At 38.3% G+C, this 22,084-nt stretch overlaps 1 protein-coding gene across 1 annotated transcript; it reads right to left on the bottom strand.

The window, feature by feature from the left end:
* Nucleotides 1-392: 392 nt before the first annotated feature.
* On the bottom strand, nt 393-5,198 carry LOC115918246 (dual specificity protein phosphatase 23-like). Its single transcript, XM_030983443.1, has 3 exons — nt 5,151-5,198; nt 3,636-3,959; nt 393-1,740 (listed from the first exon to the last, which is right to left on the bottom strand). Exons 2-3 carry the CDS (start codon nt 3,903-3,905, stop codon nt 1,543-1,545), a joined length of 468 nt encoding a protein of 155 aa, XP_030839303.1. The 5' UTR covers nt 3,906-3,959; nt 5,151-5,198; the 3' UTR covers nt 393-1,542.
* Nucleotides 5,199-22,084: the final 16,886 nt, after the last annotated feature.

Raw genomic sequence — 22,084 nt, 5'->3', positions numbered from 1 at the left:
CACACAATTGCACTGTGCAACGTTGAATTTTTTTCTTCTTGAAATTACTGTTTAACTATTTGATATTGTTGTACTCTAGGTACATGTATGAGAAGTTTTCCATGAATATATTGCTGAGTAATTGCACTCTTGAGAGTTATATGTTGTAAACTCTAAATATCTACTGTAATAATCTGAATATACATGAAAAGGCACAACATTAAATATCCCTATTTGATGGAAAATACTCAATATTTCATTTCTTGAGAATATCAAAGTAGAAAATCACTACTTCAAGATGATATCATACACAAACATGCAGCAAACTTGAGTGAAGAATAAAATCAACCCCCTTTCAGACATTGAAGAGTTTACTGCCAATAAACAAAAATGAAATCCAGACCCCCCCCCCCCCCCCCCCCCCCATTAAAACAAAAAAGTTGCATGCTTTAGCTATTCAATAAACAACATTGATACATGTCAGTATTGTCTTCTATGAATGGCAGGCCAGGAGGCAAGAGGTATCGGTAATTAAATTATATATAAAAAGTCTGACAGCTGCAGGTCCCCACAAGTACTCAATGATCTGTATACACATTATACAGGATTACAGGTACACATTAAAATTTTCATGTCTGAACTGGGCTTGAATCTATACTAGAACTAATGCCAGGTATATAACCTTCAACTCTTTCAAAATGGCTGAAGTTTCTTCTAAAATACATTTTAAATGGGTTTTATAAATCCTGTAAAATTTAACAGTAATAATAACATATCAAATAATTGTGGAACAGGAATTCTAGTGTTTAGAACCCTAGAAATTAGACATACATGTCCACAGGTCAAGTGCCATAACGCCTTTCAAAGAGTTTGCAAAACTTAAGATTTGTAAATCTTTAATGTTAAAAAATAAATCAATCACATATTCTTTTTTTAAAGAATAGAAGTAGATACTGTTACTGCAAGGTATTGCAATGAAAACATTTGTCATTAATTCTTTTTTGGTTGAAGTCCAAAACTCGAGCTATCACCACAGGTTGTATGATTTATACAAATTGATTTCTTCTCATTCATTCTACACTCAATACACACCACTTTGACTGCATATATATTTCTCTATGAAAAATTACCTGGTATCTTAAAAGACAAACAAATATTTGGAAGACACACATCAACATATTTTTATATTACATATACCTTGTATCTTTACAATTTCATTCAAAATATTAACAGTTACAAACGATTACTTTAAAAATATTAAAATCTACATATTTCACGCACCTTTAAAATTTCATTCAAAATATCAGTACTTATAGTACATGACTTTAAAATTAAAAAACTACATGTTTTCATACTTCATGTACCCTGTATGTTATACATTTTCATTTACATACTACTTTTGACATCACTCTCAATATTTGTGCTATGTACATTTAAGGTTGACCTGAGTATAATTTCATATACTTGGTTTATTGATGGATGTTTCGTAATCTCATATAAGATCCTACTTTTGACATCACTCTCAATATTTGTGCTACATGTAAGGTCGACCTGAGTACAATTTCATATACTTGGTTTATTGATGAATGTTTCGTAATCTCGTATAAGATTCTCTTGCTCCACCGTTTCTACAGAGCCAGGCCGTTGGTGGCGCACTTCTGCTATGGCCTCAGCGGCGGACATTTTCTGCATCTTGATGAAATAGCAGGCCACCATGGTCCCTGTCCTCCCCCTTCCACGCAAGCAATGAACAGAAACAGCCTAGAGGTACAAAATAAGAAGAAACTAGATGGAATTTTGACTGCGCGCAGTCGAAAATGATGCCTCCGCCATAGAGCAATTTAAACAAGTTTGGAGTTTAAATCTCCAGTGGTTCTTGAGATATCATGATAACAATCTCAATGTATGGAATTTCATAAGTTGACCTCTGTGACCCTTGACCTTTGACCTACGTGCTCCAAAATCTAATCAGATTGTCTTCCTATGGTGATACACACTATCATTAAGTTTGAAGTTTAAATCTCCAGTGGTTCTTGAGATATTATGATAACAATCTCAATGTATGGAATTTCATAAGTTGACCTCTGTGACCCTTGACCTTTGACCTACGTGCTCCAAAATCTATTAAGATCGTCTTCCTATGGTGATACATACTATCCTTAAGTTTGAAGTTTTTACATCTCCAGTGGTTCTTGAGATATCATGATAACAATCTCAATGTATGGAATTTCATAAGTTGACCTCTATGACCCTTGACCTTTGACCTACGTGCTCCAAAATGTAATCAGATTGTTTTCCTATAGTGATACACACTATCACTAAGTTTGAAGTTTAAATCTCCAGTGGTTCTTGAGATATCATGATAACAATCTCAATGTATGGAATTTCATAAGTTGACCTCTGTGACCCTTGACCTTTGACATACGTGCTCCAAAATCTAATCAGATCGTCTTCCCATGGTGATACATACTATCCTTAAGTTTGAAGTTTAAATCTCAAATGGTTCTTGAGATATCGCGCTAACAAACTCAATACAAGGAATTTCATAAGTTGACCTCTGTGACCTGTGACCTTTGACCTACGTACTCCAAAATCTAATCAGATCGTCTTCCTATGGTGATAAATACTATTCCCGAGTCTTAAGTTTAAATCTTAAATGGTTCTTGAGATATTGTGATAACGGTCAAACGGGACGGACGTACGGACGGACGTACGGATGTACGGACGTACGGACGTACGGACGGACAACCCGAAAACATGATGCCTCCGGCACCACCTTCGGTGGCGGAGGCATAAAAAGTGTTCCATGGTTGTATTTCAGTTGGTCAGCTTATAGTTCTTAAAAATTGGCATCTATTATAGGCCTATACAAATATATCAAAAGTTATACAGTAGGCTTGCAGTTGCACCATGTGATAAAGAGGGAGGATTGGGAACAAGGCTCAAAATACACGGGGGCGGTGGGCGATTTCGCCCCCGTGAGCTGCATAATCGCCTCCGTCAGGTTGCTCACAGGGGCGATTGCAAAATTAAAAATCGCTTTCGTGGAATTATAAATAAAGATGATCTATCAAACGAATTCGTTTTCACTAGCTGCCTGCCGTAGGAAGGAAGGATTGACAATTTAAGACTTAACTCCGTTTCGTTGACAATCAGCCATGCATGAAGTCTTTCGTCTATGGCTGATTGTCAACGAAACGGAGTTAAGTCTTCTGTTAATTTTGTTTGTTGCTATGGCGGGCAGCCAGTGAAAACAAATTCGTTTGATAAAATTATGGAAATGCAAGCACTACTTTAAACAAACAGAACTTTGTAATTCCTTACTCATTTTTCCTGATTGAGGTGTCATATTGAAAGGACAGAAACTCAACTTTCTAGAAATGTGATTTGAAATTCAGATACCGTACGCCAAATTACTTTTGGGTTTCCTCTCTTCAAATTGATTTTAATCACTCATGCGTGAAACATGCATCATATGAGTTGCATCAAATGAAAGAGGAGGGTCTAAGCTTTCCAAATATGTGTCATTTATTAAATATAAATGTGACTAAGTTATGATAAAACATCGATACTTCTCGGTTTCGTTTTTCCTGGGATGCACTATATAGAGGGAGCAAGTAGCTACAAGTAGTGCAGTGGGGCTTTAAAATACAAACCTCATTTTTTTCCTCTGCCTCTTCCATCACCCTCATGAACTCCACCACCTGCTCCAGCGTGGGGGGATGGTAATCATCTATACCAATGGGAACCCAGGTAACATTGGGCGTGGCCTCCACAGGGGGGCGACACTCAGTCGTCAGGGAGACCAGGTAGCGAATGCCGTTGTCTGCTAGGTAGCGCATCTGGTCCGGACAGGAAGGCATCCCATGAGCTGCTAGGTTGCTTGATACCCAGGTGAAGAAAGGAGGTGGGGTGGTTTGACTCATGGTAGAAACGCTAGGAGTGTTGGGGCAGGAGAAGGGGTGGGCGGGCTTCAGTAGCTGTGGAAGAACGAAAGTGCAAATTAATCAATACTCACTTGTAAATCATTGTTATTTAAGGTACAGATAAAATAAATTACCATAGATGCTCAGAAAACTCTGTGCGTGTGCCCGGCCTTGTACTCTAGGCCTAGATTAGACCGAATTTTCCGTCTCTTTCGTTCGTTAGCCTCTTATTGGGGTAGGGTCGGCTCTCTCTTTAGAGACGGAAACCGTCTATACACATTCCCTTGATAACGCCACGGCCATTTCAGGTCGTAGCGTTTTGCCCCCCAAATCCCCCAAAATGTCATTTTACCTCGTGCATATCCACATGTAAATTAGGCCTAGGCTATAATACATCGGTTCCACTTACCAACTTGACTGAAATAATCAGTTTAATAGTCCCTTTTTAGGAAATTATGGGTCAAAATCGAAATCCATTTTGAAAATCTTTTTCAACATGGATTTCGATTTTGACCCATAAATTCCTAAAAAGGGACTATTAAACTGATTATTTCAGTAAAGTTGGTAAGTGGAACTGATTTATTATAGCCTAGGCCTAATTTACAATATAACATGCACGAGGTAAAATGACATTTTGGGGGATTTTGGGGGCAAAACGCTACGACCTGAAATGGCCGTGGCGTTATCAAGGGAATGTGTATAGACGGTTTCCGTCTCTAAAGAGAGAGCCGGCCGACCCTACCCCAATAAGAGGCTAACGAACGAAAGAGACGGAAAATTCGGTCTAGGCCTAGATCTACTCTAATTCGCCTGATTGGCGCAAATCAGCAATTATTGCACCATCTCCCCACACACACACACAGAGCACAAACACACACACACACCTACTGGTAGTACTGGTCACCCAATATTTTACAAGTTGGATCATTTGAGTTTTTTAGCTTCGCATAACCCATAAATGCCCTAGATAGCTAGATTTATAGGCTAGCTAGCCCTGCATGCTGCTCGAAGGCAAGCCGGGCCCGGCGGGTCGGTTCCGGGCCGCTACCGGCCTACCAGCTGCACTCGATCGAGGGTCATATTCATGAGTCATGCATAGACCTCTAAATCCATCATCATAATTATGTTGTTAGAATGAGTTGCCGTAGAGTCTACATCAAAACAACTTTTCAGTTATCTATTTTGGGAGCATAATAATACACCCTGGTGTAATTTTAATCGCCATGATAGATATATTTTACTTACGACAGGATACGAGCTGGCTTTGACTTTGAGCCTATTTAGGGAAGGGAAACTCGCTTCGACTGTATGCTAGGAATGTCTGCTATTTCAACACATTTTGCATTTGAAGCTCTGTTCTGAGTAGTCTCATCCTCGGACGCTTATGTTTATTGCCGATTCGAGAAACATTTTAGACCTACCTCAGTTTATGTTAAATAATATATTGGTTGTGTATTACTTTCTAAAATTTTGCTTTTATTCAGACCCTGTAATGCTGTATAGATTGTACCTGTGTTAGGAACGACAGATTTTACTTTTAGGGAGTGGGCGTACTTGTTGAAAGGATATGTATCCCAAGTCCCTGGTCTATGTAAACAGTTTAGTTTCATGTACATGTGAGGACTCTGAGACTGCATAATTATAAGCCAAGACTTTATATTAATTCTACTGTATCCCACAACCCTCAATGGTGATCAACACCGTCCCCTCCAATCCCTTTTACTAATTGCTTGAATATAAATAAGCAAAGCAAAGTGCTAGTTTTGTTCTCAATTTATTCTGATATTTCTGTTTTAGGTTATCTTGTCTATTCCTTCCCTTTGAAAAAATTAAAAAAAGCTTCTCATCCCATTAGCTTCTTTATCTGCTCAACTAGCTCCATTCTATTCATCTTTTTTTCCTTCTATTAATATCTGAATTTATCAAAAACATAATACCTTGCTTTTCTTTCAGTGTAACAAACGTTCTCTCACTCTAACTCTTCCCTTCCCCTTTCCCCATCTTAGTCTCTCTCCGTAATTTCCTAATCCCCTTCCTCTGTAGCTGTACAACCATATTCCCTGTGTCTCTCTCTCTCTGATATACACCCAACAGTCACTAACACACATTTTCTCTTTCCAGATATCTCATCATTCTTTCCCTATCTCTCTCTCTCTCTCTCTCTCTCTCTCTCTCTCTCTCTCTCTCTCTCTCTCTCTCTCGCAATCCGTCTGTCTATCCGTCCCTCTCTCATACACCCAACAGTCACTAAACACACTTTCTCTCTCTTTCTAGATATCTCATCACTCTTTCCCTCTCAATCTATCTCTTCTTAATACCTTTCTCTCTCCCTCTCTCAATCTGTGTCTGTTTCTCTCTCTCTCTCTCATACACCCAACAGTCAATTAAACACACATTTTTCTCTCTCTTTCCAGATATCTCATAATTCTTTCCCCATCTCTCTCCCTCGCAATCCATCTGTCTATCCGTCCCTCTCTCATACACCCAACAGTTACTAAACACATTTTCCCTCTCCTCTTTCTAGATATCTCATCACTCTCTCCTCATCTCAATCTCTCTCTACTGAATACCTTTCTCTCTCCCTCTCTCAATCTGTGTGTGTGTGTCTCTCTCTCTCTCTCTCTCTCTCTCTCTCTCTCTCTCATACACCCAACAGTCAATTAAACACACATTTTTCTCTCTCTTTCCAGATATCTCATAATTCTTTCCCCATCTCTCTCCCTCGCAATCCATCTGTCTATCCGTCCCTCTCTCATACACCCAACAGTCACTAAACACACTTTCTCTCTCTTTCTAGATATCTCATCACTCTCTCCCTCTCAATCTATCTCTTCTTAATACCTTTCTCTCTCCCTCTCTCAATCTGTGTCTGTTTCTCTCTGTCTGTCTCTCTCTCTCTCATACACCCAACAGTCAAACACACATTTTTCTCCCTCTTTCCAGATATCTCATAATTCTTTCCCTATCTCTCTCTCCCTCGCAATCCATCTGTCTATCCGTCCCTCTCTCATACACCCAACAGTTACTAAACACATTTTCCCTCTCCTCTTTCTAGATATCTCATCACTCTCTCCTCATCTCAATCTCTCTCTACTGAATACCTTTCTCTCTCCCTCTCTCAATCTGTGTGTCTGTTTCTCTCTCTCTCTCTCATACACCCAACAGTCAAACACACATTTTTCTCTCTCTTTCCAGATATCTCATAATTCTTTCCCCATCTCTCTCCCTCGCAATCCATCTGTCTATCCGTCCCTCTCTCATACACCCAACAGTCACTAAACACACTTTCTCTCTCTTTCTAGATATCTCATCACTCTCTCCTCATCTCAATCTATCTCTTCTTAATACCTTTCTCTCTCCCTCTCTCAATCTGTGTGTCTGTTTCTCTCTCTCTCTCTCATACACCCAACAGTCAAACACACATTTTTCTCTCTCTTTCCAGATATCTCATAATTCTTTCCCCATCTCTCTCCCTCGCAATCCATCTGTCTATCCGTCCCTCTCTCATACACCCAACAGTTACTTAACACATTTTCCCTCTCCTCTTTCTAGATATCTCATCACTCTCTCCTCATCTCAATCTCTCTCTACTGAATACCTTTCTCTCTCCCTCTCTCAATCTGTGTGTGTGTGTCTCTCTCTCTCTCTCTCTCTCTCTCTCTCTCTGTCTCTCTCTCTCATACACCCAACAGTCAAACACACATTTTTCTCCCTCTTTCCAGATATCTCATAATTCTTTCCCCATCTCTCTCCCTCGCAATCCATCTGTCTATCCGTCCCTCTCTCATACACCCAACAGTTACTTAACACATTTTCCCTCTCCTCTTTCTAGATATCTCATCACTCTCTCCTCATCTCAATCTCTCTCTACTGAATACCTTTCTCTCTCCCTCTCTCAATCTGTGTGTGTGTGTCTCTCTCTCTCTCTCTCTCTCTCTCTCTCTCATACACCCAACAGTCAATTAAACACACATTTTCTCTCTCTTTCCAGATATCTCATAATTCTTTCCCTATCTCTCTCCCTCGCAATCCGTCTGTCTCTCTCTCATACACTCAACAGTTACTAAACTCACTCTCTCTCTCTCTATATTTCCAGATATCTCATCACTCTTTCCTCATCTCAATCTCTCTCTCTCTCTCTCCCAATCTCAATATATGAGTCTGTTTGTCTCCCTCTCTCTCTCCCCCCAACAGTCACTAAACACACACATTTTTTTCTCTCTCTCTTTCTCAAGATATCTCTTTCCAGTTATCTCATCTCTTTCCCTATCTCTCTCTCTCTCCCTTCTCTCTCTCTCTCTTTTTCTTCTTCCCTCTGTCAACCACTATCTATGATTCCAACTCTTTCTCTCCCTCTATATTCTCTGTCTCTCCTTTCAACGTACATGAAGATAGAAAGAAACACAGAACCTTGTTCGTTTAGTTCAATAAATCATTTATTATAATAATTATAGCAACATACTGCACAACAACAGCAATGTATGGGGACCATACTCACAAAAAACATTTCTAAAAGAGTGGTGTCACACAAAAGACCAATTACTGAATCATCTGGAATTCAAGATACATCATTCAGCAAAGTTCAGATAGAATTTTACTTTTTCATCTTGAATTTTGGGAAAAAGTTTTTTTAAATAATTTTTTTCCCATTTGAAAAGAAAAACAGAAATTGGCTCTTGCTCAAAAGGTGTCACTTCAACCACACTGTCATGGTCAAGCCGATATCATTTTGACCATAACATATTTTGTTTTGAAGAGGATGGCTGTGATGATACAGGTTTGTTGTATTTCTGATTGGTCACTGTGGTACATTCTGTAGATGATCCCATGTTGGTTGTCCTGGTGCTCACCATGCAGTGGAGTCCCCTCTGTACAATATTGCATGATGAACACTCCTCCTATAATACACCTGCACAGAGAGAGAGAAACAAGGAAATGATCTTAAACTTGTGACAGGTAGTAGGGTTGTCGACCCCTTAAGCCAGTAAGATATCACAACATTAAACCTGATTTTTATTTAACCTTTTAATCAACCTTTATTTAAGGATTACGTTTCCTTTCAGGTTGCAGCCTATTCAGTTTATGTTAAGTCCTTGTCCAATATGTTCTTAACATGCATTTAATGTTTAATATATCCGATCGTTATATGTAATGTTGTCTTTCTGAATGAAATAAAATTAAATTGAATTGATTCATTCACCAGTCAAAACTCAAAACAGAATGACGTTTTGTGAAAGAATGTATTAACAAAGGAGATAATGTGTATGTAACTGCACGGTTTTCCAATTACACTACTAAATACATGAAAGAGTGCGAAGTTATTAGCTACAGCCTACAGCCAATATTTAACACAAATGCTCTTGTGAAGAAGCAATGACTGCTTTTATTTTATTGTCATGTCAATTTGAATACCAACTCCAAAATTATACCTTACTCCCAATAGTTTTCAGTTTGGAAATTCAGAGAAGCACAAGAAGAAGAAGAAAAAGTGAACCAAATAAATTTAGCAAATGGGAGATCAAAATTATGGACATTAGTTGGGGCAGCTATTAATTTTACTTTCATATTTCTCAGGCATTACACATGTTCTTTTGAAATGATTGTTCAGCTAATTTCAGCGATCATTTGGTACTTCAAGATTCATTCTGGAAGAAGGGTAAACAAATTCCTGCCGAGAAGCCTAATCTCACCTGAATTGAAAAAGTTTTGCTAACTAGAAACTTGGATGACAAGGTTATTCTGCCTCCTCACTGAGCGGTCTCGCTGACTGGAATACACCTAGCTCTCTCATCCTCTCAAAGTCAGCCTGGGCATCGTACGTCTTGTAGAACTCCGTGTACAACTTTTTCCTCGCATCGTACACTGGTTAGATAGTACATGTAAACAAAGTACAATGGAAAAGGGTTATGGATTGGATACAGTCATACAGCTTCTCAGACAGCTCTGCACTTAGTGACCAGTGCAGGGGTGATAGTGAGCACTTTTTTTTCTCCCTCAACCGTCCCCCCCCCCCCCCTTGAGTAAAAAAAAAAAGAGGAATTGGGGAGAAAACATGGCATCTAAAACATTCCCCCCTTTAGAGTAAGAAAAAAATGGGAAAAATAAGGGGAAAATAGGGGTAAAATCGGGAAGAAAAAAAAGAAGAAGAAAAAAACATCGGGAGAAGAAAAAAAAATCAGGTGATTATCAGGCCTGCCAGTGTGACCTGATGTTGACAACATTACTGAACTACATTCAGGCCTGACTACATTTGTTCAATAATAATTCATTATATATTCATGCTTTTGAGGAATGCTTCATCAAGGCTTAAAATTGATCTTAAATCCACCTTATAATAATTCTTGATTATTTGTACACAATCAAATCAAGTACGTAGTATATCAAAATTGATTGTAATTATGGATCAATCACTTTTGTGAATCCGCGATCCCATTCATTTCCTCCCCCAGGTCAAGAATGTAGTTTTAATATTTGTTTTTCAATTTTTAAAGTAAAGCAATGGAGCAAAGAAATATAACTGCATTTATCCTAAAAAATAACATGTAACCATGTAGAAGTAGTCACACAATACTAAGTTTACTAACCTAAATTTGTATGAATTCTTCCTAGAGAGAGAGAGAGATGAAGGACTTATCAAATCATTATCTTACTATTTTAAATGTGTAACCATTTCATCCATTTATACTATTTGCAGGCCTTTAAAACTTTAGTAAGATTTCTCTGATTTAAGTTGATAAACAGCAGGATACTATCATTTCTGTCCTGATGTAAAGTCTTTGCAGAATAAGAAAAATACAAAACAAATGCAAACCTGTGAGACACCTCTGTGAAAAGTATTGCAAAGTGGATGGAAACGTCAAAATATTCGGCAAATGTACCATTTACCAAAGGGTTGGAGCAGTATGTGAATTCCAATTTCCATTGAGCTTACTAATAGGAAGTAACTTAGTCTACAGGCACAGGCTCTAATTTGACATTTAACAACGATTCCTAAAACTTTGATGAGAGCCTAGCTCTTTCAGTCTGTGGATGTGTCAGGAACAGCTTAATTACAGAGGCTATGGATGGTCTCCATAGTCTAACTCTCACAGCACAGCTAATAAACTAACAAACTAATAAATATCTTTGAAACTTACAGAAGACTTTGACGAGTCCAGCTCCTGCAAGGGAAAGGACGGAACCAATGATGAAATGCCTGGTGAGGAAGCTACTCAGAAGTCCTCTCATTTTTGGCCTGGGTAGAGCTGCCATCTTGAGGATTCTGTCAAGAAAAGGAAATAATTTCATCATTACTTCTAAACATCAGTGTGTATGAATGAATGTGGTGGTGGTAGTTATTTTACCTGACTGCTAAGAAAGCATAAATGCTTGCAAGTAAGCAACCAGACGGCCGACGGCTTTAGGTCCTCTCAGAGGGACCTGGTAATGAGGATTAATGCCTTACCAAAGGGCACTATCGCATCGACTTGGTTTCGAACCCGGGTTACCGGATCACGAGACCACTGCTCTACAGACTGAGCTATCGCGCCTCCTCTGTGTAATATCTGCTCTAATTTGTCATCTTAAAAAAAGGCACGCTCAGGGAATTCATTTAATTCAGAGAACTCCATGCGTGTGGCTTAGAACACTAAACTAATACAGTTAGCATCAAATTGGCAATTCAAAATCTGGAATTGTCGCGCGACACGATGTAGTGAAAAAACTTTTTGGTGTGAATTTGCCTATTAAAAAAGTAGTATAGAGGTTACGTGTATACAGTGTGGTGCAAGGCTGAGCTGTGGCTAAGGGCAGTATGTATAAGTCACTAGCAAACTTGCAGTGCATTGCCGAGCACGTAGAACTTTAGCTTACAATTAGCGCATGCACAGAAACCGCAAATAGCTCATCCGATCTCAGCCTCATTTTCATAAGTTGGCGCCTAGCCTAGCCAACATGGGCCCTTCAGATTGGCTATCGCTGTTCTCCATTTACTCAATGCTATAAGATATTTGTGCGAGGAGCAAGCGCAAGCTTGTGATATCCATTTTTTTTTTTTTTTATAACAAAATTATAAAAGTTCAGTCAAACCTTCGATTTGTTATGATTTTTTTCACTTAAGTTTAAGTTTTACTTAGAGTAAAGGAGGGGGTAATCGACCATCTCCAGTTTTAGGCCGATTGGTAGGATGCTTGGTAAAATCCTTTTAAAATACATCGCATAATAGCATATCACATTTCCCACACATACCATACCATACCAGAGTCACTGAAGAACCACATTTGCAATGGAAAATATATCCTAAAATATCACATTTTAGCGATGTAATCGGCGGTCCCGCTTACCGAATCTGAAAAATTGAGTTTCTTATGCGTTTATGTAAGAAATATGGGTACCATAAAATGAGCCTTATTTCAAGTATTTTTCAGATTTAGAGAATTAGAGCCCGATTTTGTGCGAGTCGCAAGCTCAAAACTATCTCATCGCATGTATTAAAAAAATGCAGCCGGACACCGCAACGCACACACGATATCTCTGTCTAATTCAGATTCCAATTTCCGATTGGCTCGCTATGTCGATAACTGCCTCCGAAACAGTGAAAATTGAAATTAATATTGTCATGGCAATTTGTGATTTTTTTCTGGGATTCTTTTTTTTGTTTAAATAATTATAATATTTGCTTCATTATTTAAACAAGAAATGATAATAAATAGGAAGTAAAGAGTCCCCAAAATAGGATTTTGTCTTAAGTGGTCGAAAACCCCCTCCTTTACTCTAACTTTTTTTTAAGTTTGAACAATTCTCATTTTTCGTCATAGTCTATTTAACGTACAAACTGGGTATTTATTCTGAGAAGTTTGTTGATTTTTCTATTTTATGTGTGTGCGTCAGTTATGTGTGAAGTGCGTCGCCTGTTCAAAGCAGGATGTGTCAAAATCTCTGGTGTGACGTAATACGTTTTGACTTTGCCATTGAACTTAAGTTGCGCTCAAGTTAAGTAGGCCCTCTCTCACTTAAATTCGAAGCTGCTTGAGGGGTTCGGCCATGAGAGCGCGTAAACTCACTATACAAGTTAAAACTCTCAATTAGCAAAGTAGTGCTGTAGCCAAACCGCCGAACCGAACGGAAGTTCGCCGAACATGGCACTTCCGAACCGAACAAAACGGAAGGCAAAGGCCTGGTTCGGATGTTCGGCAGAAAAATGTAAACGTTTTTGCAAGCTAATAAACTTGTCATTTTGTACCTAATTTTCATGTCATGACTGCTCATTTTATGTTGACTTTTTTCCCATTTTCCGCCTTTGTGATTTATGCCTATCCAGTGGTGGGCGCAACTTCACTGGCGCCATTTAAATCCCAAATCCTGACCTCTGCTACGTCGCGATCGCAAGCCATAAACAAGAATACATGTGCGTGCTAGGCGATGATCAAAACAAGTTCAGCTCAAACCCATTCAACAACAAAATTAATATTTTAATTGTAATATCGGACAAATTTTACAATATAAATAATATAATAAATATATTTTATAGGATGGTATCTATTTATTTAGGAAAAATAGGGATTTTATATTTTTCCTATTGAAAATAAACACTTATAAAAAACAGTAATCGACGAGCCTGATTCGCTATTCAAGATGACAGCTTTCATGACTCTAACATTAGACAACAACCGTCTCAGAAAATCTTTAAAAAATATCATTTATTGACAAATTGAAAACATGATTCTTTTAAAATTGAAAATAAAACATGATTCAAGACGGAAATACGAATGTAAGTAGACTCTAGTACGAAGAAGTGCTGTAGCTCGGAACCCCAAACCCGGACCCAGCCCGACCCGGCAATTTTCCAAATTTCTTAACGGGACCCGGAAAGGTCCGGTAACCCGGTGAGAGTTGGACTGAAATAATATTGACTAGATTCTATTTGAAAGCTACTACCAACACATCTTGTGTGATCTACCGACCTTGTCCTGAATGGAGGGCACATCACTTCATTTTGTTTATCATGCTTTCTGTGAGTCCAGACATAAGTCCCAGGTCAGCATAAATTATCACCCTTAATCCACTCCCTAAAAAGATGAAGCATAAGGCTAGCTACATGTATGTAGGCATCCTAAAAATAGCTCATTTCCCTGTCAGGGTGCCCATACAACATGCTCTACTATGATTGGTCTGTTTGTCTGCCAATTAAAAACAATAATCACATGTAAGGCACATGATATAGCTTAACCGATATTTGCATATTTTTTGGAATGTGCGCATAGCAGGACAAAGGCTGCTTGTTGATCCTTTGAACCTTTGAACCCTGTTCAAAGAAACCGCAGTGTAATGTTACACCCAGTTGGGCCCAAGCTGTCTGGCATGCATAAATCTTTGACCGGGAATGTTTTGTATTCTAAATTTCTGTGACATGATAGTGAAAGAGATATATCAGATGTGAATGAATTTTTGGGGGGATCGAGAGACACAATGAAAGAAACTTAAGAAAGAAAAGAAAACATGAGAAAAACTACATTACGTAAATGATTCTGTACTTTTTTTTTTTTTTTTAAGAAAGAAGATCAAATTGATTTGAGGGGGGAAAAGGCTTAAAACACATTCGGAAGATGAATAAATAGAATTGAAAAAAGGTAAAGATAGAAGGAAGAATGATGATGAAGATAACTTTTTCCTTCTCATCTCTAAAGACTATCAACATTTCACAAACTTATCTTTTTTTTTTCTTCTTTTTTTCTTCTAATCTGGGCTAAATCTTTTTGATCAATTTTGGTCAAGAATTAAGGCAGAGAGAGAATGGACCCCAATAATTATCTTGTTTGCTAATTAAATCCGCTTGTCATGTCAGGAAGTATTTTGGTGATGGAATTACTCTTTAATTTAACTCTCTGCCGACTTCATCTCAGCTCAGCCTCCACCTCAGGCATAACAAATTTTCACATACACACTCTCAAACACATTATGTAAATTTGCCATTCACTCGTCTATCAGCTAGGTCAACAAACTTCATAATTTATGAATCGTCTGTTCTACTGTGCCAGCAATCACTGAACTTTAATTTATGCTGGTTTCACTCTCCGCTCACTCGGGGGAAACTTTCTGATTGGTCAGTACAGTAAGCTGATCAGTCACATCACTTGCAGGCAGGGCCATGGAGATACATATACACACTTGAACACACAACACAAAATCTATGTGTGCTGTGTCTATTGCAAAGACAGCTCAACAGATGTAAAAGATCGAGCCATCATGCTGTGTTTGTTTACAGTTACTTTTGACGGTTTTATCGTGATGAAAGATAAGTAGATAACGAACAATGAGCTATTTAAAAACTCTTTTTTACTGCCGGGTTTTGTTACCGAGTTGATCTAATTCTGGCTACAGTTCGGGAACCCGGTAAGCCTTCCGGGCTACAGCACTATTTTCTTCACAAATATTTACGTTTAGAGCAGTTTTTTAATGTGAAATTCATGCTGGTCGAAAGCAATGTTTTTCATCAGGAGTGGGCAGAAGTCCTCCGTGCTGGTCGGGCTCGGCCGGCCGGCCCGCCCAGTGCCAACCGTGGTTATAACGCTGCTTGCTATTTCCGAACCCCGAACCGAACCAAGTTCGAGTGAAAAATTGCCGAACTCTGCCGAACCCAGCCGAACACGAACATAGCGTCTGACTTAAAGCACTATAGCAAAGTTATTCATGCCGAGGTAGACCTAGAATCTACCTCTTTCTTACTAAATTCACACAAAAACAGCGCTAGATTTTCATTTCTTAAAAAAAAAAAGGTTTCAAAACATAATTAGGATTTCACACACGATTTCAAACACTTGACTTACCAATGCAATCATGGAGTTTGTACAAGTCTGCAAAAGGGACAACACCTAGTCTTACATGTAATTTAAGTCTACTAACCAACGATCTTTGACCAAGCACTTTACATCGGGCATTGGCATGCTTTCCTCCGCCGATGAACCGGCGTCAGAGCTGAGCCAACAGACATCCATACACTAAACTTCGCCGCGGCCCCTTGACACCGGCTCGAAGCGAGAGAAGAAACAGTGAGAGAAGCATCAAACGCGCGCTAATGAAAACATATTAGTTACATTAAATGAACCCACACATATCATGACAATGTATTTAAATGTTCTTGAATACTATCAATGATGAATTTAAACTAATAATTGAAATTTAGCATATATTTACCGATAGTCTTTCGATTGATGGGACGTGCAATATCAAGAAATAAAAATGGCGACAGTTGTACGCCCTCTAGTGTCTAATCAAACTTGAACGTTCATGCAGGGGTATATTTTGTATACCGTTTTATTTTTCCTTTGCAATACTGATTGCCATTGATGTTGGGGGGGGGGGGGCACATCCATGTAATCGATCGAGGTCAAAAAGGGGTCAAAAAAAGTTCAACCGATCTTGGAAATTTAGAGGGGCACGTGCCCCCCCCCCCCCCCCCCCCCCCGTGGGTACCTGCTGATTGCCCCTTCCTCTTCTGATAAGTGCTCCTTTTCATCTCTGATAAAAAGTGCCCTTTTTATTTTGATACACGTCCCCTTTTTCCTTTCTAATAAGTGCCCCTTTTCATTTTGATAAGTGCCCCGGCCTTTTCCTTTTTAATAAGAGCCCCTTCCCATTTTCCTTTGACATATTGATTAATTACCGTCAGTTCCTTTATGATATGTACCCCTTTACCATTCTCATAAGAGACTTTTTTAATTTCTGTTGAGTGCGTTGAGTTCAAGTGCGAGATCGAAGGACCTCTTTCCATCTCTGATAAATGCCCTTTAAAAAAAAAAAACTTTGATATAGGCCCTATAATTATGTGCACCTTTTCTTTTCTACTGATGTAATTTTCCCTTGTGATAAATGCCCCTTTCTCGATAGCATGTGCTCCTAATTAAAAGTGACTAAGAGCAATTTGTTGTTAAACATTCCCCACTGCTCACTCCTTATCAAAAGTTTTGTCAGTCTTCTTTGATTAGATTGTCCTTAAAACCCCATCAGGATTGTGTGTTTTTTTTTCTTTCTTCTTTATAAGATATAATTTTTTGGAACGCGTCCTCATAAATGTTTGAATTTTTGCTTGCTCGCTTCCCTCGCGCGCAAAAAAAAATATTCAGACCATCACACCCAAGTGGCAAAATGTGATGCTTAATGAATCAGTAACTTTGACCAAAAGAGAGAAACAAATATTAAAATCATCCTGATAACGTAATCGTGACTATTGGTATATACCGATGTCTAAAAATGGTATATTTTCGCTTTGAAGTTTCCCCTTCTATAGCTAGCCTAAGCTTGGTACCAACTTTCCCCCCAGAAATTTCCCCTTTTTATTTGTGCTCCGGCTTCCCACTTTGGAAGACGTTCCGTCGCCCCTGCACTTAACAATTAAAACATCAAAATTTAACTTTTGCCTTCGAATTTAATGAAAAACATATATCAAATAGCACTGACCATCATGAATATATTTTGTCTTTTACAATACTAGTTGACCAAGTATATAAGTATTATAAGATTTAATGAAATATTGCTTTTATAAACTTCTTCAAATTGCTATTTCATCACCGTCTGGATACACAACATCTAGGTATAAATCTAAATTGGGTGAAAAAAACATGTATTATAGCGATATTTTATTTTAAGGTTTTTATCTCATAATGAAGAGGACTGATGGCTGGTGGCACATTTTTCAGAATCACCTAAAATTTGGCAAACAACAGAGAAACTACGATTGGGGAGTTCGGGGAGGTGGTGGTAGCCAACGATCACTGAGGGTAAGGAAAAATAGGTTTTAAGGTTTTTATCTCATAATAAAAAGAGGACTACTTGGTACGTGGCCGGAGGCACATTTTTCAGAATCACCTAAAATTTGGAAAACAAACAGAAAAGCAAGAGTTATTGGAATCAGATGAACTTTGAAAAACTACGATAGGGGAGTTCGGGGAGGGGGTGGCAACCATCGATCACTGAGGGTAAGGAAAATAGGAAGTTCAAATGACAGCGATAAAAATAAGGTTGGGGGGGGGGATTAAATTTGAATCTAAAAACATGAATAGGTCTACCTCAAACTTTAAATGGAAGTAAACAAATTAGGCCCTTCGTGTCAGATAGTCACTGGCGTATGAGGAGGGGGGCTTAATTGGGGTGCCCATGCTCCATACATATTAAAAAGGGAAAAAGGGAAATAGTGAAGAAAAAAAAAATTAAGAAAAAAAGAAGAAGATATACTTGTCTAGGCCCAGCCCTATACGAGAAGAGCAAAGAGGGGATAGAAGGTAAACCCCAGATGTGTGTTGAAAGTGCTCTGAAATGCAAATTTCGAAATTACAATATTAATGTTGCTAACTCGGTCGCTAGACCTTGCTCGCAAATGTAATACTGAGGACTTTAGAATGCGAAGTTCTTAAACAGGAAAGTGTGAAGTCTTTAGGAATGCAGGAGCTAGTATATTGAATATATGGCCCCACCCAATTCAATATAGATTGAAAGCATGATTACGTTCATGGCGCTGAAGAATATACTTGCTCAGTTCAATCACTTTTATTCCTCATAACGCCACTGTACATAATTTATAGATATGTATATAGATTAAATATAATTTTAGTCGTGAGAAAACATGAAACAGGCATTCTCTAAAATCGACTGCAAGAAAAGTACAATATTTTAACTTGGACAATTCCAGTGATATATGTGAATTAAGTGTGCAAAGAGAATTTAGAAATTAGTCTGGAAACACGGATCACAATATACAAATTTGAAGTTGCAAAGAGTAAAAAGAAAATAGCTTGTACGAAAACGGGGGCGAGTCATGCAGTTGAACACTACCTTTTCAGTGTTAGGGGCGTGATTATACATTTTGGAAAAGGGGCACTAACAAAAACTTGACGGAAAATTGTTGATACCACCACAGCTGATTCCTTTGATAGAACAATATCATGGGTGTCGATCCGTAACTGATACCTATTCATCAGGGGAGGATGATCTATTCATTCATCCCCCCTGATGAATAGGTATTACGTAAGGATCGACACCCATGAACAATATATAGACTTATCCGCTTTTCAAAGTGCCCCTTACACCCCCCCCCCCCCCTCTCTTGAGCTGATAGGAGTCAAGAGACTAAAAATTCACCAATGCATCTGCAAGTTTTTGGTCAGGCCGGGCGCCATCCCATTCCCCCTCGTGTTTCACATGCCCCTCGTACATAGTATTCTCTTTCCCAAATGTGCTATTCCCATACTCTCTCTCTCTCTCTCTCTTTCTTTCTCTTTCACCCTCTCCTCCCCTCACTTCCATCTTTCTCCTCCCCTAGCTCCCGTCCCTCTCATTTCACACTCTCTCATTTTATAATAAGTGTAAAAAGGGACTTTCAATCGTTAATAATTCAACATTTAAAACTAATATCAGAACATTGCACATAGTAAAGTTGAAGGCAATCTATTTCTTTGCAGTGTAAAATATTATGACGTTTCTTCAAATACTATATGGCTTCTCTTGTACCACTTTGAGGTCTGAAACCAAACTGCATGTTCCTTTAATACCGGCTTCTTTTTTAATTCCAGCTAATGCGATCTTCAACAGAGAGAAACTTGGTTACACGACTCATAAAGACCAATTAGGTAGTCCTCAAATCTTCACGTACACTTGCTTTTGGTTTCTTAGGGATTGGCACATAACATTATTCCTCAGGAATATGTCCTGTGTTGTATATATTCTGACATAATTATGTTGGTCAAATATTCAATACCAGATTCTTTTAGGCTATCAAGTTTTTCTCCCGTCATCCCATCTGGACCTTCAGCTTTAGAAGCTCTCAGTGAGTGTAGAGCATGTTCTTCTTCTGATTTAAGAATGTTTGGACCATCATCACCAATGATTTGGCATTCTGGGCCCCATCTTATAAAGAGTTGCATTTGATTCAAATCAATGGCAACTTAAACTTAATTGCAACTCCCATCTCTTAAAGGTAAAGACCAGTTATGGTCATGCGATTGTATTGTGAAAAAAACGTTGTGGAATCGATCAGAAAAGGTTGATCATCTAGCATCTAGCATCTGTAAGGTTCTGGAATCATCAAAATGATAAGAAATTTGGCCCATTCTTCATAAAGTTACAAACACTATACACAGAAAGATGTATATGGGACTACCCTATATCTCTCACAGACCATGAGAGAAACAAATTTACCAAATATATGAATTAGTAGGCGGTTTCCCGGCAAATTTTTTATCATCATGTATTAGTCAAAACATATTCTTTCACATGATTGGTAATGAGAGATTCCATTACATTTTTTGAAATTGGGGCGTTTCCAATACTGGTCTTTACCTTTAAGTACATTTGCAATTTATTTGAATCAATCACAACTCTTTATAATACAGGGCCCTGCATGGACCTCTTTAGTCATCAAATAGGTCATGGGTATATTATTCCATTTTCTGTTCTTCATGTCTCCTTGTTCAAGGAGGGAAGTTGTTCCATCTTTGCTTTTGTTAGACCTGCTCGCTGCCGTGTTCTCTTCTTTTTAAAATGCTGATCTCTTCTCTCTCTGCACATTTAACTTGTTTGGTGTGTCATAGAAAAATACAAAATACAAAAATACATGACTTTGTTTTAGAAGTTGTTCGTAATTGTTTCTGTTTTTGTTTGCGAGGCACATGTGATATTACTTGACGAAACACCCCCCCCCCCCTCCACCTGTGAAAGTTGAAGTAAATGGAGTAAGAAATGCCTTTATATAATCTAGCAAATAAATAGAGATTCTGTTTACAACTGGAAACATTAAGATACACTGTCTAAATAAACTACTGTAGTAAATCCAGAAATAAAGACGCATGCTCAAGTATATACTGTTCAGTCATTCTGCTTTATTCAAGTCGAAGCAATCAATATAAAACATACGACAGAACAGTGTTATATTCCAAATCTACCTTAACATCTACGGTTATATTCTAAATTGACAGCTCCATATATATTTTGTTTACAGTAGAACCCAGGGGTGATACCAGCCATGAACCCAAAGCATACACATTATGATTTTGGGTCCCCTATCCAAAGACACTGCTCAAATCTTTGGATACTTCCAATGTGAGATAATATTCAAAACAACTACCAATTCGATGTCAGATTGGAATGTGCTTTACAAATGTGCTATACAAATGAACTGAACAAAGTGCTGGTTGCCCCATAATCACAACTTTCATCCATGTGCCATATGAAATAGTTGACCGCTTCAAGTTACTGCTGCAGCAATATGATATTCTCTTTTGCAAGTAAATGAATAGTAATAGGTGATGCTGTAGAGGTAAGAAATAAACAGCTGGGCATTACAATTAAAGGCCCCTATGCAAACCCAATAAGCTGTGTGCTATCCTGCGTTATGATCCCTTAAAGGTAAAGACCAGTTATGGTCATGCGATTGCATTGTGAAAGAAACGTTGTGGAATCGATCAGAAAAGGTTGATCATCTAGCATATAAGTATTGGTGTGTACTGCAAGGTTCTGGAATCATCAAAATGATAAGAAATTTGGCCCATTCTTCGTAAAGTTACAAGCACTATACACAGAAAGATGTATATGGGACTACCCTATATATCTCACAGTCACATAGATATACTAATTTACCAAATACATCAATTAGTAGGCGGTTTCCCGGCAATTTTTTTATCATCATGTATTAGTCAAAACATATTCTTTCACATGATTGGTAATGAGAGCTTCCATTTCATATTTTGAAATTGGGGCGTTTCCAAAACTGGTCTTTACCTTTAATATCACTTTGCTGCATCATGAGTGCAACACTAATTGAAGACTTAATTGCTAGCAATCTACTACTGGTAATTTAGGCAGCCTTTACCTATACCATACGTTAATACAGTAGTCAAACATTCAACCAGAGCCAGGGGGGTGTTTCATCAACTAAAATTGATTTCGAAATCTAATTTCGATTGTAAAAGTCTATTTTAAGGCTTGATGAAACACCCCCTGGTAAAAGGAATCATCATGCAATGAACTCAACACAGAAGGATCTCTGTGACATCATGCAAAATATGAGACTAGTACTGGAATAGACCTTCTCAGCTTCTTCAGGTTAATAAGCAGTGTTTTATTAGGAATCTACCTCAACATCTATGGCAATTTTCTACATTGACAGCTACATATGTTTTTTACAGCAAAACCTGGAACCGATACCAGCAAGG

The sequence above is a fragment of the Strongylocentrotus purpuratus genome, unplaced genomic scaffold, assembly GCF_000002235.5.
Source record: "Strongylocentrotus purpuratus isolate Spur 01 unplaced genomic scaffold, Spur_5.0 spur5_scaffold_13, whole genome shotgun sequence".
NCBI classification, from domain to species: Eukaryota; Metazoa; Echinodermata; class Echinoidea; order Camarodonta; family Strongylocentrotidae; genus Strongylocentrotus; species Strongylocentrotus purpuratus.
Note: the sequence above shows the minus strand (reverse complement) of the source record. Positions and strands in the feature narration are given on the sequence as shown.

Excerpts from the sequence above, each read along its gene's own strand:
- LOC115918246 (XM_030983443.1), bottom strand. The coding sequence starts at position 3,905 with ATGAGTCAAACCACCCCACCTCCTTTCTTCACCTGGGTATCAAGCAAC. Across the intron at positions 1,741-3,635 it reads AGGCAGAGGAAAAAAATGAG|GCTGTTTCTGTTCATTGCTT; the intron begins GTTTGTATTTTA and ends TTGTACCTCTAG.